This window comes from Chaetodon trifascialis, chromosome 18 (genome assembly GCF_039877785.1).
Source record: "Chaetodon trifascialis isolate fChaTrf1 chromosome 18, fChaTrf1.hap1, whole genome shotgun sequence".
Classification (NCBI taxonomy): domain Eukaryota; kingdom Metazoa; phylum Chordata; class Actinopteri; order Chaetodontiformes; family Chaetodontidae; genus Chaetodon; species Chaetodon trifascialis.
In genome coordinates this window covers 24,661,871-24,681,870 of record NC_092073.1, presented here as the reverse complement: position 1 = coordinate 24,681,870, position 20,000 = coordinate 24,661,871, and the positions used below count along the sequence as shown (strand labels likewise).

The 20,000-nt window shown below is 42.1% G+C and overlaps 1 protein-coding gene across 1 annotated transcript in view; it reads left to right on the top strand.

Annotated features, from left to right (window-relative positions):
• The first annotated feature begins 3,166 nt into the window (after positions 1–3,166).
• Positions 3,167–20,000, top strand: part of lama1 (laminin, alpha 1) — a 42,101-nt gene continuing 25,267 nt past the window's right edge. The window contains exons 1-21 of the mRNA XM_070985599.1: positions 3,167–3,224; positions 7,268–7,438; positions 8,887–8,999; positions 9,270–9,321; positions 9,524–9,714; positions 9,955–10,134; positions 10,911–11,000; positions 11,087–11,204; positions 11,320–11,498; positions 12,706–12,799; positions 13,073–13,230; positions 13,522–13,662; positions 13,955–14,113; positions 14,214–14,315; positions 14,492–14,706; positions 16,389–16,500; positions 16,686–16,796; positions 16,944–17,071; positions 17,530–17,616; positions 17,694–17,905; positions 18,916–19,022. Coding sequence (XP_070841700.1) covers positions 3,170–3,224; positions 7,268–7,438; positions 8,887–8,999; positions 9,270–9,321; positions 9,524–9,714; positions 9,955–10,134; positions 10,911–11,000; positions 11,087–11,204; positions 11,320–11,498; positions 12,706–12,799; positions 13,073–13,230; positions 13,522–13,662; positions 13,955–14,113; positions 14,214–14,315; positions 14,492–14,706; positions 16,389–16,500; positions 16,686–16,796; positions 16,944–17,071; positions 17,530–17,616; positions 17,694–17,905; positions 18,916–19,022 — 2,775 coding nt within the window. The 5' untranslated portion in view covers positions 3,167–3,169. The remainder of the gene's footprint in view (positions 3,225–7,267; positions 7,439–8,886; positions 9,000–9,269; positions 9,322–9,523; positions 9,715–9,954; positions 10,135–10,910; positions 11,001–11,086; positions 11,205–11,319; positions 11,499–12,705; positions 12,800–13,072; positions 13,231–13,521; positions 13,663–13,954; positions 14,114–14,213; positions 14,316–14,491; positions 14,707–16,388; positions 16,501–16,685; positions 16,797–16,943; positions 17,072–17,529; positions 17,617–17,693; positions 17,906–18,915; positions 19,023–20,000) is intronic.

Here is a 20,000-nt window from a genome sequence, read left to right as displayed (position 1 = left end):
GGATGTCCCGTGTCAATGCTGATTACTCCCCCAATAGCCCTAAGGACTCAAGACAATTAAACTGTCTGGAAGAACAAAGGCCAGGCTTCAACTGAATCCCCAAACCAAGTCTGCTGATGGGTTGCAAAGTAGCCAACCTTAAAATGAACTGTTTGTAAGCCGGAGGACTTTGTTTCTTGGTATACCTGACAATTGCATCTCTGTACGACTCAACACTGGACATATTCACATGAATAAACCCATGATCTATATGATGCCCATGTTCTCTTATATCCCATGACAAGCGGTGAATCTAACTTTGTTTTAAGATTTGCCTGAGGCTCTGCAATGGAGCCTTCCTATTATCTAAGGGTTTGTAGGGTTCAAAGTTGATTGTGCTTAACGAGACTTTTATTAAGGAATAATCATAAGGATGATAATCATTTTGGCAAATATCGTCTGCATTTCTTTATTTCTTTATCTTTATTTCTTTCTTTTTCTTTTGTTGTTTTATTAGTTATACATTGAGTAATTATTCATGTTGGGATGAAACTGTACCAGGATTATCATTTAATGTTGTCACCCAACCATAGGAAGTGCCTGATGCATGCTGTGAACAATGTTGAAATGTCATTGAAAATTTGTTATTGAAATTATATGTGATTGACCATAGTGAGAAGCAGATGAGCCCCTCGTGTGAGTCATTGATTAATTCAGCTCCTTGAGGCGATTGCGCATCACAAACTGTCTCACATGTTCGACGGCCGGCCCATTAGACACGCCTCTGGAGCGAGGTTTAAATATCTGAACCCGCAGCATGAATTCAGTGCGCGTTACCCAGTGCGTGTTACTCTGTCTTGTCAAGTTAGTTTAGTGCGCGTTACTCAGTTTGTTTTAGGTTATGTTACGTTACGTTTTGTTTTGTCTTTTAGTTCTTTGTCTTAAGTTTTGCACAGTTGTTTTTGCTCTTTAAGTTTCTCCCGTCTTCGAGCTACGCAAAAGCCATACCGAGTAGCGTGATTTAATTTTCCGAAGACGTGTTTCTATAGTTTGCACTAAACTTTCATTTTTCTAAGCCACACGTTTTGTTTTAGTCTGTAAATTTTAGTCAAATAATAATAATTTTGTAGACCCTCTTCGATCGGCCATCAAAGAGACTATCAATTTTGTTACTATCAGTCTAAAATAATCCGTCACAGACTCAACCGAACCAAACCCTGCAGCCAGCTGTTGATCCTTGGTCCGGCTAACAACCATCCGGAGCCGTCCCTCATCTGTAACTGACATCTCAGAACCAGTTCCAGAGACGTCACCGTCCAACATCAGCTCGTCACCTTGGTGCGCTTGGCCTTCACCAGACCACTGGGCAGATCGAGCCACAGACGACCATCTGGGTATCTTCGAGTTAGTTCGGAGCAGAGCAGAACGGGACGACATCAGTCAAGTAGGCACGCTAAGCGGGTTTGAATAAGAGTTGGTCCGTGAGGTTAAGAGACGGTCAATTCGTCCAAATTCTCTCCATTAATCGTTATTCCCTTAACTCTGTGTGTCCCCATTATTCCCTTTCAACTACCTCTCACTATCGCCAATTTATTTACCATTGTGTTGCCATAAGTTTCTTGTGTGTTCTGTCATATCACCTCCCATCTTCTGTCTTATTATTCATGATACATCACTCGTCCTTTTGAACTGAATATCTACGATCCCTGTATCCACAGTTTACACTTCAGATTATCAGACTGATTTACTTTTAGTCCATTCGTTAGTATTTTATCAGCGTTATAGCAGTTAATTTCTGCAGTCCTTCTTAGCTGAGGAAGGTGGTGCCCCGCCATTTTATCAACGAATGCAACATCAAATTAAGGTAGTACACACTACATTTATTTATTTTTTGATAAAAAGCACATTTTAGCTATACCCATATACTGGAGTGTTTGAATCTTTTAGACGCCTTATAACTTATGATTGTCTTTTAAAAATTCACTAACAGCACTTATTTTAGCAAGTCTTTTCACCTAAATTATTTTTTATTTATATTTTACACTATATATTTATGTGCACTTCTTATTTTGATCTAATTTTAAACAGCCTTTTTAAGAAGACTGTGCCTTTCCCTTTTCCCCTGAGCCCGTGCCCATCATAACATCCAATAGCATAAAACGTTTTTACCCTAACCTAACCCCTGACCTGACAACATTAGAGGCAGGACACATTTAGTTCCTATTTTTCATGGTTTTCTGTTAGAGGTGTCTCAGAGACACAGACTATAAATGTTGAACATTTCAGCATATGAAAACTTACAAATCACATAACAGACACAAGCCTCATTTCACAGAAAATAGACAAGTTTATGAACAAATCAACACAGAAACGACAAGACTGATGTAACAGCAGGGGCTGTCATCTTTGAGTAACAGCCCCCCCCCCCCCCCCCCCCCCCCCCCCACAGGCGCGCGCACACACACACACACACACACACACACATACCCACAGCTGAGACAATAGTTTCAGCTGAGTGAGTCAAGACAGTTAAAGGAACAGCCCACTGTTTTCACTGTATTCTGATATCTTAGCCAAGGCTAAGTGAAGATTTCATAACAAAGACAGAAACACACTACTTTCCTGAAAACATCACAACGTAAAACAGTAATTCGTACATCCTGACTTCCTGTCACATATAGGTGGATTACATGTTCACAGATTATCTGTCTGTGGGTTCAATTGAAATCAGGGTTAGAGGTTTGGGTGAAACCTGACAACATGGAAATACATCTGAGACAAATCTGAGATTTCAAAGTGAAATAATTGCTTTTTTTTTAAACAAAATTACATAAATACCCCCAAAAAAATCATGTTTCCATCATTTTCAATCTTTACAAACATAAAAGTAATTTCAAATGTTTTAACTCCAAAAGAAAAAAATCCAGCAGAACAATCCCTCAAAGGGGAACACCCCCCCCCCATCACCAGACCAGATGGTACACTCCACCATCCCCACCCCCTCCTCTTATTGAGCTGAATGAATGAGAGAGAGAGCTAGAGTCATTGTGGCATGCCAACACAGACTCTGCAGCAACACATTCTTCTTCACTCGATTTATTCTGCCAGAAAACACACATCACTGGTTTGAGTCCAGTTGCTCTCTCTTTCAGTCCAGTTAGAATTTCTCGATTGGTTTGTGGTTACAGAGATGAAGTTGCTGATGTTGTTGCTGCTGATGGAACAAGCTGCAGCTCAACAGAGAGGTGAGAGTCTTTCTTTATACTGAATTCTTTACTTTGCTATTAACGTCTACTGACTTCTGAGTTTTACTGAGTTCTGCTGTTGTGCATTACAGTCCAATAGTTTACTATTACTCCAAACTCCTCAGACTTCACTTTCTTCATTTCAGAGAAATGTAGGAAAATGTTTTGATCCCAATGAGTTCGAAAAAGAGTTAAAAACATGGCATGTCTTTATCTTTGCTACAGAATTATCTGAAAACCTGTTTCATCATTTTTATTCTGAAAGGATCAATAAATCTACTGACCGCTTTGATTAAACGTTATTTTTTATCAATAATGTCAAAGTTTGAAGATTTTATCGCAGAAATGGAGTCTGACTCTTTTCATTTCTGTTTAATAATTCTGCTGTTTTTTGCGAATCCACGCAATTCACAATTTTAATGACTGAAATTTTGGGTTCAACTTAAGACGTTTCACTTCATTTTCAGATGCTTCCAGAAAAACAGTTCAAATGAAAGTGTTTTGTTTTCTGTCTGGTTGACTTTACCTGAAGCTTCCTGTCAGATTAATCTACTGAATTATTGTTTTTAATGAGTGCACAGTTTGTGATGCCACAGTCAGTCTGAATTGTTGACTGTTATAATGTGGAGCTCACAACCAGACAAACGGCAGGAGAAAACTTCCTCTGTTAGCTATGTGAGTTAGCTCCATCTGTGTGTTGCTGTATTTTAACTTTGACTGAATTAGCTAATTTCACACACTTTTGAGGGTTTTTTTGTACTAATTTGTGCTGATGATTGAAATTATAAAGAAATGACTGTTAAAGTGACATGGATTTTTTTTTTTTAAAGCACATCTAATGGAAGAGCAGTATTTCCCCCTCAGTTGTGTCTGACAGGCCCGTTGGTGTTACATTCACAGACATGATGTCTTCTTATGGTTTCATCAGCACATGGAGGTTTTGTGATGAATCCCTGGCATGCGAGTCCAGATTGACACAATGATGCAGGATTTCTCTGGTCTCTTCACATTTTAACCAGTGTACTTTTACCTTACTTTATCAGTTATCAATTAATCAGCAAGTGATCTGTGTGTGTGTGTGTGTGTGTGTGTGTGTGTGTGTGTGTGTGTGTGTGTGTGTGTGTGTGTGTGTGTGTGTGTGTGCTGATAAACATATTAATGAGTATCGCCAGACAGCAAGACTGCAAGTCCTGCTGAGAAACAGTCTGTGTGTGTGTGTGTGTGTGTGTGTGTGTGTGTGTGTGTGTGTGTGTGTGTGTGTGTGAGAGAGAGAGCGAGAGAGAGAGAGAGAGAGAGAGAGAGAAGGAGACAGAAAGAGCGAGAGGGGGAGATAATTACTGTTAACAATCACACCCCGCCTGCTTCCTCTATACTCCCCCTCCCCTTCAAAAACCCTAAAGCCCCCTCACCATCGTTACCACACCTCCAATACAATACCCCCTCACAGAGCAGCAGACTTCTCACATCAGAGTGTGTGTGTGTGTGTGTGTGTGTGTGTGTGTGTGTGTGTGTGTGTGTGTGTGTGTGTGTGTGTGTGTGTGTGTGTGAGAGGGGGGGGAGTGAGTGTGTGTGTCTCTGTGTGTGTGTTGTTGGGGGATGGGTCAGAGGTCAATCTGAACATCAACAGAATGGTTTAACACATTCCTGAGTGAATAAACTGAGCTGCAGCAGCTTCACTCACTGAGGGTTTCAGATGAAACTTTATACGTATGAATCATGAAATCAGTCAGATTACCTGTCATGACTCATCTCATCAGTATTTTATCTGCAGCTGAAATCTGACTGTAGATCAGTTTTGAAATGGACTCAACATTTCATTAACTGAACATTAAATCCCCTCCAGCTTAAATGAAATTATTCATCATAATGAACTTCTGCCAATGTTCACATCTGCCTGTCTTCTTTTTTCACTGTGTGTAAGTTACATCTTTTAACTGAAAGTCTGAAAGTGATGACTGTCCAGGCATGAAACACCCCCTGACCCTGAGCCATACTGAACACCTGCAGACTCTGTTGGTGACGACCAAAGTTGTTTTTCATTCAAAAGTGTGTTCACATCCTTTGACGTCTTCATGTAGACACAGTCTGAAGGTCTGAAGGTCTGTGTGTTCCCACAACAATTGATTGTGTGTGTGTGTGGGGGGGGGGGACCACCCAGTTGATGTTATCACACCTCGACAGCTGATCACACACAACAGTAATTAACATGTGTGTGTGTGTGTTTTCTTTGTCATTGATGACAAGTTTCTGCAAATGAATTGAAATGAAACTTTCAGATCTTTTGACAAAAATGATCAAAGAGTTGAAGGCAATTCTTTAGGCTGGAGTTTTTAATGTTTTTTTTGTTTTCTCTGACTTCAAGTTGAAAAAACTGCTGATGAAAATGAGTTCATCCTATTTCAGTTTCAGAGAGTTTGTTATTGGAGGAGCTTCATGTGTCCAAGGTGAAGAAACAGACTCAACAAACTGATTTCACTGTGGTCAAAGAACTTTGTGAAAAAACTAGTTCAAGTTTAAAGCACTGACACAAAACTGACTGACAGACTTTACTCTACCAAGTGACTGCAACCATTTGATCTAAACTGCAGACTTGTCACCTGAATACATCTAAAAAGTGTCAATTTCATCAGTGTAGAATAAGGTGACGATCAGTCAGTTCATCAGTCAGTGTGTTTTACATAAAGAGTGTATCAGTGAACAATTTGACCTTTTACCCCTAAACCAAAAAAGCAGATTTTGTGTGTGTCAACAGGATGTTTGACCCTGATCATTTTATTTCAGCTTGTATTTACAAAAAAATGTTTAAAAAACATGTATATGCACCTTTACGTCAGATATGGGGGACCTTTGTCCTATAAAAGTCCATTTCAGTTTAGAAAAAAAAAAACTTTTAGGGCCAAACTTAATGATTGAATACATGTATCACACAAACCACTGCAATGCCTGAACTGCTTCTGTTTTGGAGGTGTCTGATATCCAATGATGATGATGATGATGATTCAGGTTTGGGGTCAGTCAGTCTTCAGTCAGTGTTCAGACCTACTCTCATTAGCAACTTGTTGGTTTGAAACTCAGTGATTTCATGTTGTAGGTTGTCAGAAACATCAACTGGTTCCACATTAAACAGCAAATATGTTCAGTTCCTTTTGTCGACTCTTCATGTCCTCAAACTTCTCACCAAACACCTGAAGTAGTTTTCACCTTCAACAGCAGATTCACATGTCAGAGCAGCTTTTGGTCTTGCAGAGTAGGAACATGCTCAGTGTTTCTTAGCTGTTAGCTTAGCACAAACCTGTTTACAGAACACTGTCTCTGTCAGAATGTGGTCCGTGAAAGCTGCTTGTTGAGAATTCAAACTCCACTAAAGGACGTTAACTTTATCCGAGAGCATTTGTCCATGAAGCATGCTTGGAAAAAATGGAGAGTAACAGTGTGAGAGAAGGTGATAGTGTGTTAAGGAAAAGATGATTTGTTTGGGACTCTGAAAGATGTTTAAATTTTCATGTTGAGTTTAGTTCAAATATCAAAAGCCTCTTACTTGTGTACTTTTATGTAATTTGGGTATTTGTGTTTATGTACTGGCTCAGTGAATACAAACAACATAAAACATTTGAGGTTGGAAGCAAACAGACAATGCGCTGGCTTTGGTCACATGATCACAGTGTCACATGACAGCCTCAGGAAGTGATCTGTTAGCATGAGGTTTTAGACAGTGATTCATCTGAGTTTACCTGCAAACACCTGACCTGTCTGAGGTACTGCTGACTGTCTGACTTAGAAGACCAACAGCATTCAGTTGATTCATTCATTCATTCATCCACTGACTCTGCATTTATACATACAATCATTCATTCATTCATTTATTCATTAATTCACTCTTTCAATCATGCATGCATTCATTAATTCGCTCTTTCCCTTGTTCATTAATTAATTCATGCAATAATTTTTTATTCATTCTCAGTTACCCTGGAACCTGAGGCTTTTATTTAGCAGTTCAGTTAACAATGTGTTCCAGGGTGCTAACAGTTATCTGTGTGTTTCAGGTTTGTTCCCAGCCATATTGAACTTGGCCAGTAATGCAGTGATCAGCAGTAATGCAACATGTGGAGATCCCGAACCCGAAGTTTACTGTAAGCTGGTTGAACACGTTCCAGGACGGCCGATCAAGAACCCACACTGCCCGAAATGTGATGCCAATTCTGTCCTGTCCAAAGGTACAAGACCAGAGTCCACTTGTTGGGTCTCTGCAGATAAGAGAGCTCAGCCTGCACCAGTGCTAAATGGAAAGTGTCAACTGAGACAACTTTTGTTGAATTGAATTGAATTGAATTGAATTGAATTGAATTGAATTGAACTGCAGGTCCACCAACCTGATTGTAGACTTCAGTCTCTGTTCAATAAACTGAGTCGTGCCTTAAAAGGAGCCTTTGACATCACAGGTCTACCTGCACACTCACCTGTTCACACGCTGACAGCCGTTCTGTTCATTAGCTTACATTTGTTAGCGTGCTGCGAACTTTAGCATGTGATCTATTTGATGCTCCTTAATGAGGACAAATGTCTCAGCTTCCATTAGTTTGTGTGATTGTTGTCCAGCTTATAGAAGCAGCTGTTGACTGATAGAATTCTGCACCAATCACAGCAGCAGGAAGCTGCTGAGTCCATGAACGGCCTTTAGTGACCTGCAGGTGAACTGTGCCTCAGTTTTCGACTGTGAAAGCACTATAATGGTTTGTGTGATGGCTCTGCTGATGAAGGTGGAGACAGACCTGAGTCTTCATCACTGCTGCGCTCAGCTGTCTGAGTGTTTCTTTCATTTCTGCTGTTCTTGTGTTGGTGGAGATGAGATGGAGCGCAAACATCATCCCTGCACCGTCTGATCTGTGGGGGTTCATTAACTCTCTTCATTCAGTGTTCGGAGAAGATTTCTCCTCCTCTTTTTCCTCCATGTCCTCCTCTCCTTTAGAAACCCTTCAGCCTCCTCAAAGTCCTCCTCTCTGCTCCTCACAGTGTGTCATTTGAGGAGATCTCAGAAGATGTCATAATTTTAAGGATTTTCTTAGAATTTCATCCCCTGACACAAAAAGCATAGAGGAGTCAGTTTAAAGGGTCAGTCTGGTCCTTTTCTATATATATTTCTTATGATCATTAGCCAGAACAACAATGTGGCTTATTGAGATATATTTTAATGTTCTGGACAACAATGGTGAAACACCCCATGCTTGTTAATTAATGACTCATCATTTATCATTAGTGTTCAGCAACATTATCCTCAGATGATTAATGACCTCCTGAACTTCCCCTGACTCTCCCTTCAGAGGAAAAGTTCTTCCTGGAGAACAGCAATTTCAAGTATGAGAAAATTCTGATATTTTCAAAATGTCTTGATTAATCAGGAACACTTCAGAAATCAACAGCTTAGGAAAAAACTGTAATCCATCCGATAAATCATCAATCACTCTGATACCTGAGCACTCTGAACAGTTCTGGCAGAATCTTGATTTTGCTAGTTATCTGTCAAATTGAATTTATCATATTTCACATCATCAATGAAGTATCATTTATCGGAGTACACATGAGTACTACATAACAGCACAACAGTACTACTTCACAGTAGTAAGTATTACAAGTAGTACTAACAGTATTTGTGTGTGTTGTTCAGAGCGTCATCCAATCACAAACGCCATTGACGGGACGAATCAGTGGTGGCAAAGTCCAAGTATCAAGAACGGACGGCAGTTTCACTGGATTACCATCACACTGGACCTCAAACAGGTAACACACCTGTGTGTGTATACAGTATGCAGTATATATACAGACGTATATATACATACACACACACACACACACACACACACACACACACACACACACACACAAACACTGTATTGGTGTATTCATAACTTAACCCTACAACTAGATTCTTGGTGTTTGCTGACTATAAATCTGTCTGATTGGCTGGGTTAGGGTTAGGGTTAGTATCAGTACAGTAACCAGGTGTGCACAGCACAGGTAAGCATCCCGACTCTTTTTCTCTCTCCTCAGGTTTTTCAGGTCGCCTACATCATCATCAAGGCAGCTAACTCTCCTCGGCCAGGTGAGACTAACATGTCTCTGAAACTGTTGTTTTTAAAACCAAACTCTGACATCTTTTTGAAATACATACATACACACACACACACACATACACACACACACACACACACACACACGCATACGCACGCATACACACACATTGAACTGCTAAAGAAAGTGATGTCAAAACGTCTGTCTGACTAACCTGTCTGTCTCTTCATTAGGTAACTGGATCCTGGAGCGCTCTCTAGATGGTGTGACCTTTGACCCCTGGCAGTTTTATGCCATCAGTGACTCTGAGTGTTTGTCTCGCTACAATGTGACACCGAGACTCGGACCCCCAACCTACAAGACTGACACAGAGGTCATCTGCACATCTTACTACTCCAGACTGAACCCTCTGGAGCATGGAGAGGTGAGACAGGCTGCTTGTCTGTCTGTCCATAAGTCTCTGTCTCACTCTCTCTTTCCAACCTCTCTCTCCCACTGACTTGTCTTTCTCTCATCTATGTATGTATGTGTCCTCTTTACTTGTCTCTCTGTATATGTCTGACTCACTTACCTGTACTTCTGTCTAACCCCTTCATCTCTCTGTCTCTCGGTCCCTCTCTCTCTCTCTGATCCACCTTTCTTTCTCTACCTGTCTTTCTCTCAGATCCACACCTCTCTGATTAACGGCCGACCTGGGGCAGATGATTTGACCTCAGACCTCCTGAACTTCACGTCAGCTCGTTTCATCAGACTGAGGCTACAGCGAATCAGAACGCTCAATGCTGACCTGATGACCCTGAGCGCCCGTGACCCCCGAGACATCGACCCCATCGTAACCCGAAGGGTGAGACAGGCATTTCTCAATGTTTTAGTCGTGGATGAACTGTGGGACCACGCTATCAGCACAGTGTATTTCCTGTCAGCAGCGTTGAAAAAGAGATAAATAAATCCACATGGTCAGCTTGTTGGAAGTGTTTCCAGCAATCCTCATAGATACTCGAGCATGTTCTAACTTGATTATTATACTGTCATTTACATTGTGTATATATATATGTATATATGTACATATATTAGCATTTTTTCTGGGTAGTGGCAGAAAACAAAACAAACAAAACATGTAGAAAAAGTGAATATCAATGAATGCCAGCAACTGCTCAGTTTAATTCTGCGAAATAAACAAGGCAACCGACTGCGTCCAGCAAAACATATTATTGTGTAATTTTAACAGAGAAGTTTTCCCTTGAATGGGCAGAGTAGGACTTCCCACATGGAGAGAAAGATGGCAGAAAGCAGGCCAGGAAAGACATACAAGTCTGAGGGCAAGTCCCTTTTTTTCTAATAATACTCCCATCCTGCTGGACCAGGTCTGAAACCCAGTCCTGGATGAGGTATTTGTAACCTACGCATCCAAGCACTCATGTCCAATCTGTTCCCCAGACATGATCTCAATGCTTCAAAGCACCACGTGGATCTCCTCTGCCTGCAGGAGTCCCTAACCCTAACCCTAGCCCAGGAGTGTGAAAGTGTTCATATGAGTAAAACAGGCTGCTTCTTCTTATTAATGATTGAAAACACGTCTTGTTTTCTCTTTCATTATGTCACTAATACTTTGTCTTCCAGTATTATTACTCCATTAAAGACATATCTGTGGGCGGGATGTGTATCTGTTACGGCCACGCACAAAGCTGTCCGCTGGACCCTGTGACCAAGGTAAAGACACACATCTGCACACCTGTTCACCTGTACGATGCTCAGACGTTTGATAAAAACTGTTCTGTGTGTGTGTGCGTCAACAGAAGCTGCAATGTGTGTGTGAACACAACACCTGTGGAGAGAGCTGTAATGAGTGTTGCCCAGGTTACCACCAGCAGCCATGGCAACCTGGAACTGTCTCAGAGGGAAACACGTGTGAAAGTAAGAAAAGAAAAATGGAATCAGCCCAAAACACACTGGTTGGTCATTTGTTTACCTGTGTTCACCACACCTATCTGTCCCTCACCTGTCTGTCTCTCACCTGTCTGTCTCTCAGAGTGTAACTGTCACAACAAAGCACGGCACTGTTTCTACAATCAGACCGTCGCTGAACTCTTTTTAAGTTTAAACACTCATGGCATCCATCAGGGAGGCGGAGTCTGCATCAACTGTCAACAAAACACCACCGGCATCAACTGTGAGACCTGCACTGCTGGATACTACAGACCTGCTGAGGTACAAATACTGCAAGTAATAGTACAGACCTGCTGAGGAACAAATACTACAAGTAATAGTACAGACCTGCTGAGGTACTGCCAAATACTGCAAGTAATTAAGACTTTATTGATCCCACACAGGGAAATTAAGTCCTTACAGCCAGAGAGTATTACAAAGAAGCACCTGTCCATCTGAGCAGTCAGAGACAGGTGAGCAGATGGACAGGTGAGCAGGCTAACTGGTTTATCAGTACTTAAAATGACTTACGTACAAGTAAGACAAGTAAAATTACAAGTACACAACAAAACAACTTTGTAACCCTAAAAAGAGTAAATGTTAGTACGTATGAAAAGCATCATGCCCTGAAGTTGGTAGATGATACTGTCACAGTGAGCCAAGAGGACATTTCCCATGATCCTTTGCTGACTATTTTTCAAACTGGTGCCATGAGCCATTTTTACACTGAATGGATTTTCTAAGCCTAACCCTGTCTAACAGGACTGTGATGACAGTGTTTCATCGGTCTTGTCTTACTTTCTCATCATCTGCTGGTATGAGTCTCTCAAGCTTAAACACAACAGTGTACTTCATACTTTGGTTCATATTTGCAGGCACTGCAGATCTTTTCAACAGTTATGGAAGAAAGCACAACACATTCTTCCTGATGTTGGCATCCTTTACATCAGCAGCTTCAGTGTCTGCCGTCTGATCCCCTCTTCAGACTTCTAACCAAAAGATTCAAGCACTCCTTTGTTCTCTCTGCCACCTTCCCCCTCAACTGCAGAAGGAAACGTTGGTATTAGGTTCAAGCTCTGAAGGGACACCACTCTATTGTTTTAGTGCTGTGCTGTGTTTATTCTGATTATTATTATTAGTTTCATTCAAACGTGTTCCAATGAATGGGGACAAATGGTGGAACTTTGAGTGGGTAATTACTGAAATGCCGCAGCTCCTCCTTCTTTTAATTAATTAAAATTGATTAAACGAGTTGAATCGACTTGCTCATCTTTGTGAAGCCTGAAACCCTCTCATTCCTGCTCACTGCTGTAATGTCTGGCTTTAGTTGAGCTGCTTCCTTCTGTCAAACGTAAAAGGAATTCACCAAATCACAGCATGCAGCTATATTTTGCACAATGTTTTAATTTGCTGGCTTTTATTTTAAATGTTCACCGTTTTAACTGTATTGTTTTGCCTGTTGCATGTTTGTGCGTGCGTGTCTGTGTAGGTTTCTCCATATTCAGACTTTCCTTGTGTGGAGTGTAACTGTGATCTGAGAGGGTCAGAGTCTTCAGTCTGTACCCGAGATGACACACAGCCAGGTCATTATTAACATTATCGTTACATTTATTGTTAACTTGTATATTACATTATGTATTGTAACATACATACACACACACACACACACACACACACACACACACGCGTGTGTGTGTGTGTGTGTGTGTGTGTGTGTGTGTGTGTGTGTGTGTGTGTGTGTGTGTGTTTAGAAATGATTATTTATATATCTCTGTTGTGGTTCTTGTTACTGTTATTACATTCAATACAGCAGCAACACAGTTTTATCATAGCTCTACCTCTGTGTGTGCATGCAGGTGTGTCTGCAGGTCAGTGTGTGTGTAAGGAGGGTTTTACAGGTCCACAGTGCGATCGTTGTGCGTTCGGATACAGAGATTTTCCTCAGTGTGTTCGATGTGAGTGTAATCTCGCCGGCAGCATCAATAAAGACCCCTGCAACCCCTGCATCTGCAAGGTAAAAACAGTAACGTCATACTGTACAGTCTAAACACCTGACGGTCACCTGACCAGGGTCCACAATGTGTGTTGGGGTGAACAGGCTGCGGTTTGATAAACAGTATTTCATGAAGAAGATGGTGACATTTAATATTCCAGCTTTAGTTATGAAAAGGTTTCATTTACATCACAGACAGCAAAACTTTGAGATTTTATTTATACCACACAGTTCTTGATCAGTCGTTAAAGCTGACCCTGTCTCTGATATCTCACCTGTTTTCTGATGTCTCACCTGTCCTCTCTTCCTCAGGTGAATGTGATGGGAGCTCACTGTGATCTGTGTAAACCAGGTTTCTACAACCTGCAGGAAAATGATCCACTTGGCTGCACAGACTGTTTTTGCTTTGGCGTTTCCAACGTCTGCGAGAATTCAGCCTGGTCCACATCTCAGGTAAAACACAAAAACATACCTTTACACAAGTAACATACACCTGTGCACAAAAACATACACTTCAACACGCACAAATATGTACGTATTCAGGTAATACAGCAGTACATTTTGTTTGTTCAATTCAATTCAATTCAATTCAATTTTATTTGTATAGCGCCAAATCACAACAGAAGTTGTCTCAGGACACTTTCCATACAGAGCTGCTACAGACCAAACTCTGTTATCTACAGAGACCCAACAATTCCCCCATGAGCAAGCACTTGTTCGGATGATGATGATTTTTTTTTTCCAGGTGCTTCATACAGACGCTTGGCTCCACCCCTCTCAGTCCCACCACACCCCCTCTGTTGTCCATGGCAACGACCTCACCATCCCTAGCAACATCTCCTCTGGCCACGCCCACCAACAAGTGTTGTTGTGGGCGGCACATGACAGGTTCCTTGGCAACAAGGTCTGCTACCAGTTCCATATTTGGTCTTTATTCTTTCAGTCAGTAAACAGGAAACTGTCCATCTGTCTGTTTGACTGGATGTCTTCCTGTCTGTTTCTAGCTCGTGTCCTATGGAGGGTTCCTGAAATACACAGTGCTTTACGACATCCCATTGGACAATGAAGACCATTCTCTCCCTGCCCACTCTGACATCATCATCGAGGTGATAAAAACTTCAAATCAGCAAATCAAATATTTACAGGATTGTAGTAAAGTTACTGTTTAAAATGTTTCAAATATTACATGAAACAAGTTCGGATTAAATTTATCATGAAAACCTCTTGGCAAATTTTAAGGTCTATAACATAGCACTGAATTGATTCTCTCTCTTGTCTACAGGGAAATGGTCGGACTCTTCGTCTCTCTCCTCCTGTCCTTCTCTTCCTCTCTCCACTGGCAGAGCGCTTGGTTAGTGTGACGATGGCCAGGCAGCAATTCCTCGACATGAAGACCGGCGTACACGTTACCCGTGACGACTTACTGTCAGTCCTCGCTAACGTAACAGCACTGAGAGTTAGAATTCACCTGAACACCTCCGCTGAAGGGCCGATACGGTGAGAGCAAAGTAATCTGGTTACATGCAATGAAATCAGTTATCTGTATTATACACTCTGAGGAACTCGTAAATCCGACTGACTCGTCCGCCATAGAGGAGGCACATCTGAAGATCAGGGGACATCGTGTCTATTTCTTAGTTGAGGTCACTAAGGCAGTTTAACAGCTCTACAATGGCACCAGGTGTGGATGAGATTCACCTTAAGACTCTGATAGCTATGGACATTGTTGGGCTGTGTTGGTAGACTCTTCAGTGTCTTCCAGAGGTCTGGAGACTGTCTTGGACCTGCAGACCAAGGTGGTGGTTCACATTTTTAAAAAAAAAGAAAGAAACCAGAACCAGAACTATCAGAGTGTCACACTGCTCAGCTTCCTGGTTAAGCTTCTGTCAGGCTCCTGACCAGAGACCCTGGCTGACTGATGAACCTCAGAGGAGGACTAATGGGGATTCTGTCCTGGTCCTGGATCAGTGGCGTATGGGGAATCAGGGTTGTTACCACAAGTCATTCAGTCCTCATGTAACCAGAGCAAGAGGGCTGGGTCTGTGTTCTCTGCAGGAACTGGAACATGTTCTCGGTGGGTGTTGGACTCCAACAGGGTTGCCCCTGTCACAGATTCAGTTTGTGAGTTTCGTGCACAGAATGTGAAGGTGCAAGCAAACAGAAAAACTCAATAATAAGTCAAATTGTGCAAAACCTTAAACAATAAACAACATATACAAAGATGGATGGGACAATAAACAATATGTACACTGAAATTTGCAGTCTACAGGTATTTATGCTGACAGTGAGTGATGAATGTACCTGTAAGAAATTGTTCCTTATTTGATGATAAATATCCAATCAGTGGATGTTTTGGTGTCACTATCTGACTGCTAGCTGTACTTTAGGCTGACGGCTGGTAGGAAGAAGCTGTTTCTGTCTGGTTGTTTTGGTGTTCAGTGACCTGTCGCGCCTATCAGAAGACAGGAGTTGGAACAGGTGGTCTCCACGATGTGAGGGGTCTGCAGTGATGCTTCCTGCCCATTTTCTTAGTCTGGAGGTGTGTCAGTCCTGAATGGAGGGCAGGTTGGCATCAATGATGTTTTCAGTGAAACAGCAGGATGTGAGTCAGCTCCTCCCAGTCTGGGCACATGGCACTCTGCTGGAAAACAGCTGATTGTTCCCTTCAGGTTGGAGTGAGTCACTGCACCAAGAGAAGGGGTTCAAGTATCTGAGTCTTATTCACCAGTGAGATTCAGATGGAGGTAAGATAAAAAGTCAACAGTGATGTGGACTGTATCAGCCTGCGGTGGTTCAGAGGGAGCTGATCCTGACAGTGAAGTTCTGGATTCACCAGTGGACTTCTGTCCAGTCCTCAGCTGTGGTCCTGGTCTCTGGGTAGTGACTGAAAGAATGAGATGGTGGATCCATGCAGCCAAAATGAGTTTCCTTGGCAGGGTGTCTGGCCCCAGGGAAAACCAGAACACATTAAAACAATTATATCTTCTGTCATGCCTGGGAACACCTCCGGATCCTCCAGGAGGTGCTGCAAGACATTACTGTTGTCAGATGAAAGTCTGGACACTGCAGATGAAACTAATGTGTCTTTCTCTGCCTGTCTCTCTCTGCACCTGTCTCTCTGTCTCTCTGTCTCTCCCCCTCTCTGTCTGCCTGTCTTTCTCTGCATCTGTCTGCCTCAGTCTCAGTTCAGTCTCTCTGGACTTTGCTGACTCTGGCTCAGTTTCTGGCATTCAGGCGGTTGCTGTGGAAACGTGTGAATGTCCATGGGGTTACAGTGGCACTTCCTGTGAGGTCAGCCGTTCACTTCCTTTAATGTCATCAATTCAGTTTGTGTTGTTAGTGCAGTACAGTTAAAAACCTGTGTTTTCTTTGTGTGTCTGTGTATTTTTGTGTTCTTCTGTATTTCTGTGTGTGTGTGTGTGTGTGTGTGTGTGTGTGTGTGTGTGTGTGTGTTTTTCTGTATTTCTGTGTTTCAGGCCTGTCTACCAGGCTTCTACAGGGTGGGAGGAGTCTTGTTTGGAGGAAACTGTCTGCAGTGTGAGTGTAACGACCACGCCGCCGAGTGTGACATCAACGGCGTTTGTTTGGTGAGTTTGGACGAAGATGATGAGTAACAAGAAAACACAGATGAACACGGACGACTCGATGTCTCCGAGGACTCGATGTCTCCGCAGGCGATGTCAATAAAAACCACAACATTTACAGAAAAGTCTGTCTGTCTGTCTGTCTCTCAGGATTGTACCCATAATTCCACCGGTCCCCACTGTGAACAGTGTCTTCCTGGTTTCTATGGCGACGCCACAGAGGGGACAGCAGTCGACTGTCAGTTGTGTCCGTGTCCACTGACAGAGCCGTCCAACAGGTGATTCAGACAAAAACTTAACTTAAGGTGATAGCCGTGCTTTTAATCAGCTGCTGCACACCTGTCCTGTCATGTTTTTATCACCTGCTGCACACCTGTCCTGTCATGTTTTTATCACCTGCTGCACACCTGTCCTGTCATGTTTTTATCACCTGCTGCACACCTGTCCTGTCATGTTTTTATCACCTGCTGCACACCTGTCCTGTCATGTTTTTATCACCTGCTGCACACCTGTCCTGTCATGTTTTTGTCACCTGCTGCACACCTGTCCTGTCATGTTTTTATCACCTGCTGCACACCTGTCCTGTCATGTTTTTATCACCTGCTGCACACCTGTCCTGTCATGTTTTTATCACCTGCTGCACACCTGTCCTGTCATGTTTTTATCATCTGCTGCACACCTGTAAGAAAGTGAGATTACTGAAAACATTTATGAATGAACACCTGTGTGGTTTCAGTTTCAGTCCCACCTGTATGCTGGAGGCGTCTGGCCAGGTGTTATGTGACCAGTGTCAGGAAGGATACACAGGAACCAACTGTGAGAGGTAAGGATGACTGATAGACTGATCCACCAATCAGAGGCGCTCAGCCTGCTTTGACACAATTCTGTCCATGTCTCTAGGTGTGCCAGTGGTTTCTATGGTAACCCACAAGTGCTGGGCGGGGCCTGCATCCGCTGTCAGTGTCATGGTAACGTTAACATCAGTGAATCAGGACACTGTGACACCGTCACCGGGGAGTGTCTGCGTTGCCTTGGCAACACTGCTGGGAGACACTGTGAGGTCTGTCAGCCTGGGTACTATGGAGACGCCATGCACGCCAAGGACTGTCAGGGTGAGACACATCTGCACACCTGACACGACATCACTGATGGGGGCAGGTCAGGAACTTTGTTTTCCCTCAGTTTTGTCTCACAGACAATGAGACCAAACCCACAGCTCTACATAGTTCTTCCACCCAGGGGCCACACACGGTGACTAGAAAGACATCGCGTCTGTCTTCAAAGTCAGCAGACTCACCTGGTCTGAAACGGTTCAGGTTCTGGGAAAAAGCAGGTGACAGGTGAGGAAGAGGCCCTTGAGCTGAGAGCTTATTAGCCTGTTTGAACGAGATAAAACCTTCGACTGGACACAGAAGGTTCAACTGGTTCATTATGTGAAAACAAGTGTGCTGAACACACACACACACACACACACACACACACACACACACACACACAGTCTTGTATTTGTAGCAGCAGGAATGTTGATCTTTTCAAATCCAGATTAGATTCGACCTCTGACCTGTTTGTTCTGGTGTCACATGACTGTGTGTGTGTGTGTGTGTGTGTGTGTGTGTGTGTGTGTGTGTGTGTGTGTGTGTGTCATCAAACTTCAGGCTGATACTAATACTTCAATAATATTGATTCTCTGTGAATTGAGTTTTATAATTAAGGTCACATAAAGAAATCATCAATCATCATTTTCTGATCAATCATCAGAATATTAATAGAAATCTACATGAACAAATTAGCTTTAAGCCACTGTGAGGTCCTGAAAGGTTGTCAAATGTGAAGTACATGTTTTCATTACCTTAGAATCCACAGAGGAGGCAGCTCCTCTTCCACAGTCTGCCATGTTTCTACAGTAGCCCTGAACAGACAAACCAAACACCGTCAGTCACACTGAGCCTTTAAAATCATAGCGTGTGAGCAGAAAGTTTCAGAAACAAGTGTTAATCCTTTAAAAAATGAAGAAATTCACTGTGAGGGATGGGCTTCACCTCGGTGGGCGTGGTTTCAGACTCACATTCGCAGTGGGCGGGGCCTCAGAGACTGACTGACGGGCTGTCTCCCTGTCTCACAGAGTGCCGCTGTGATGTCACTGGCTCCCTCTCCAGTGTGTGTGATGTCACAACAGGTCAGTGTTCGTGCAGAGAGAACGTGACAGGACGTACCTGTGACAGCTGCCAGGTGAGACACGCGCGCACACACACACACACACACACACACACACACACACACACACACACACACACACACACATTCCTGTACTACCTGCAGTGGAATCTCATTCTACAGTGTGGACCACCATTTTCAGTCATTAAGAAAAAGAAAAGAAATATATTTTTGTCTCTTTGTCTCTGTCTTTTTATTATACAAGTGCAAACATACTTTTCATTATTTTTAATTGCCAGGAGGGGACTGGAAACCGTAGTCAGCAGTGAAAGTGTCTGTGACTGAACAGATAAACACTTTGTTGATGATTCAATATTATTTTTAATATTTGATACTTTTTATTGTCATCATATCACAACATTCATTACCCTTTTTAAGAGACCTATGTAAAGATGACAACCATTTTTATACATATATGATATGTGTATCACCCTGTGATAGTGACATTTGATGTATTCAAAAAATAAATAATAACAATATTTAGCATCCAAGTTTAGAGTTCTACCATATTTAAGATTCTCCATATAACATTGAATTTATACAGAAACATCTTTGATCTATGAAAATCTGACTACTATATTTCCTCAAATTTTCACACCTTCTGACCATTATGACAAGGCAAACATAGAGTATAATATTTTTAATATTTGAACATCCCAGAAAATAATCACAGCCACTAATTTAGAATAAACTGATGTTTGAACTGTAAATCCTTCTTACTTGGCAACATTCACTAATATCATATACTTATCAAGTAGTAGTAATATAAAGTAAGCATTACTTTATTATTTATATCTGGATTTTAGTCATATGAGAAATACTTTTAAAATTAGATTCCGAAAACGTATCATACCAGTGCAGAGTATGAATTTTTAATGGGACTACATTTATCCTGTGGATGACATCTAATTTTATATTATTACTACTAATAAATAAATAAATAAGTTATTTGTATCAAGAGAAAAAGCTCCCCCCAGTCTCAGGGTGTGTTTC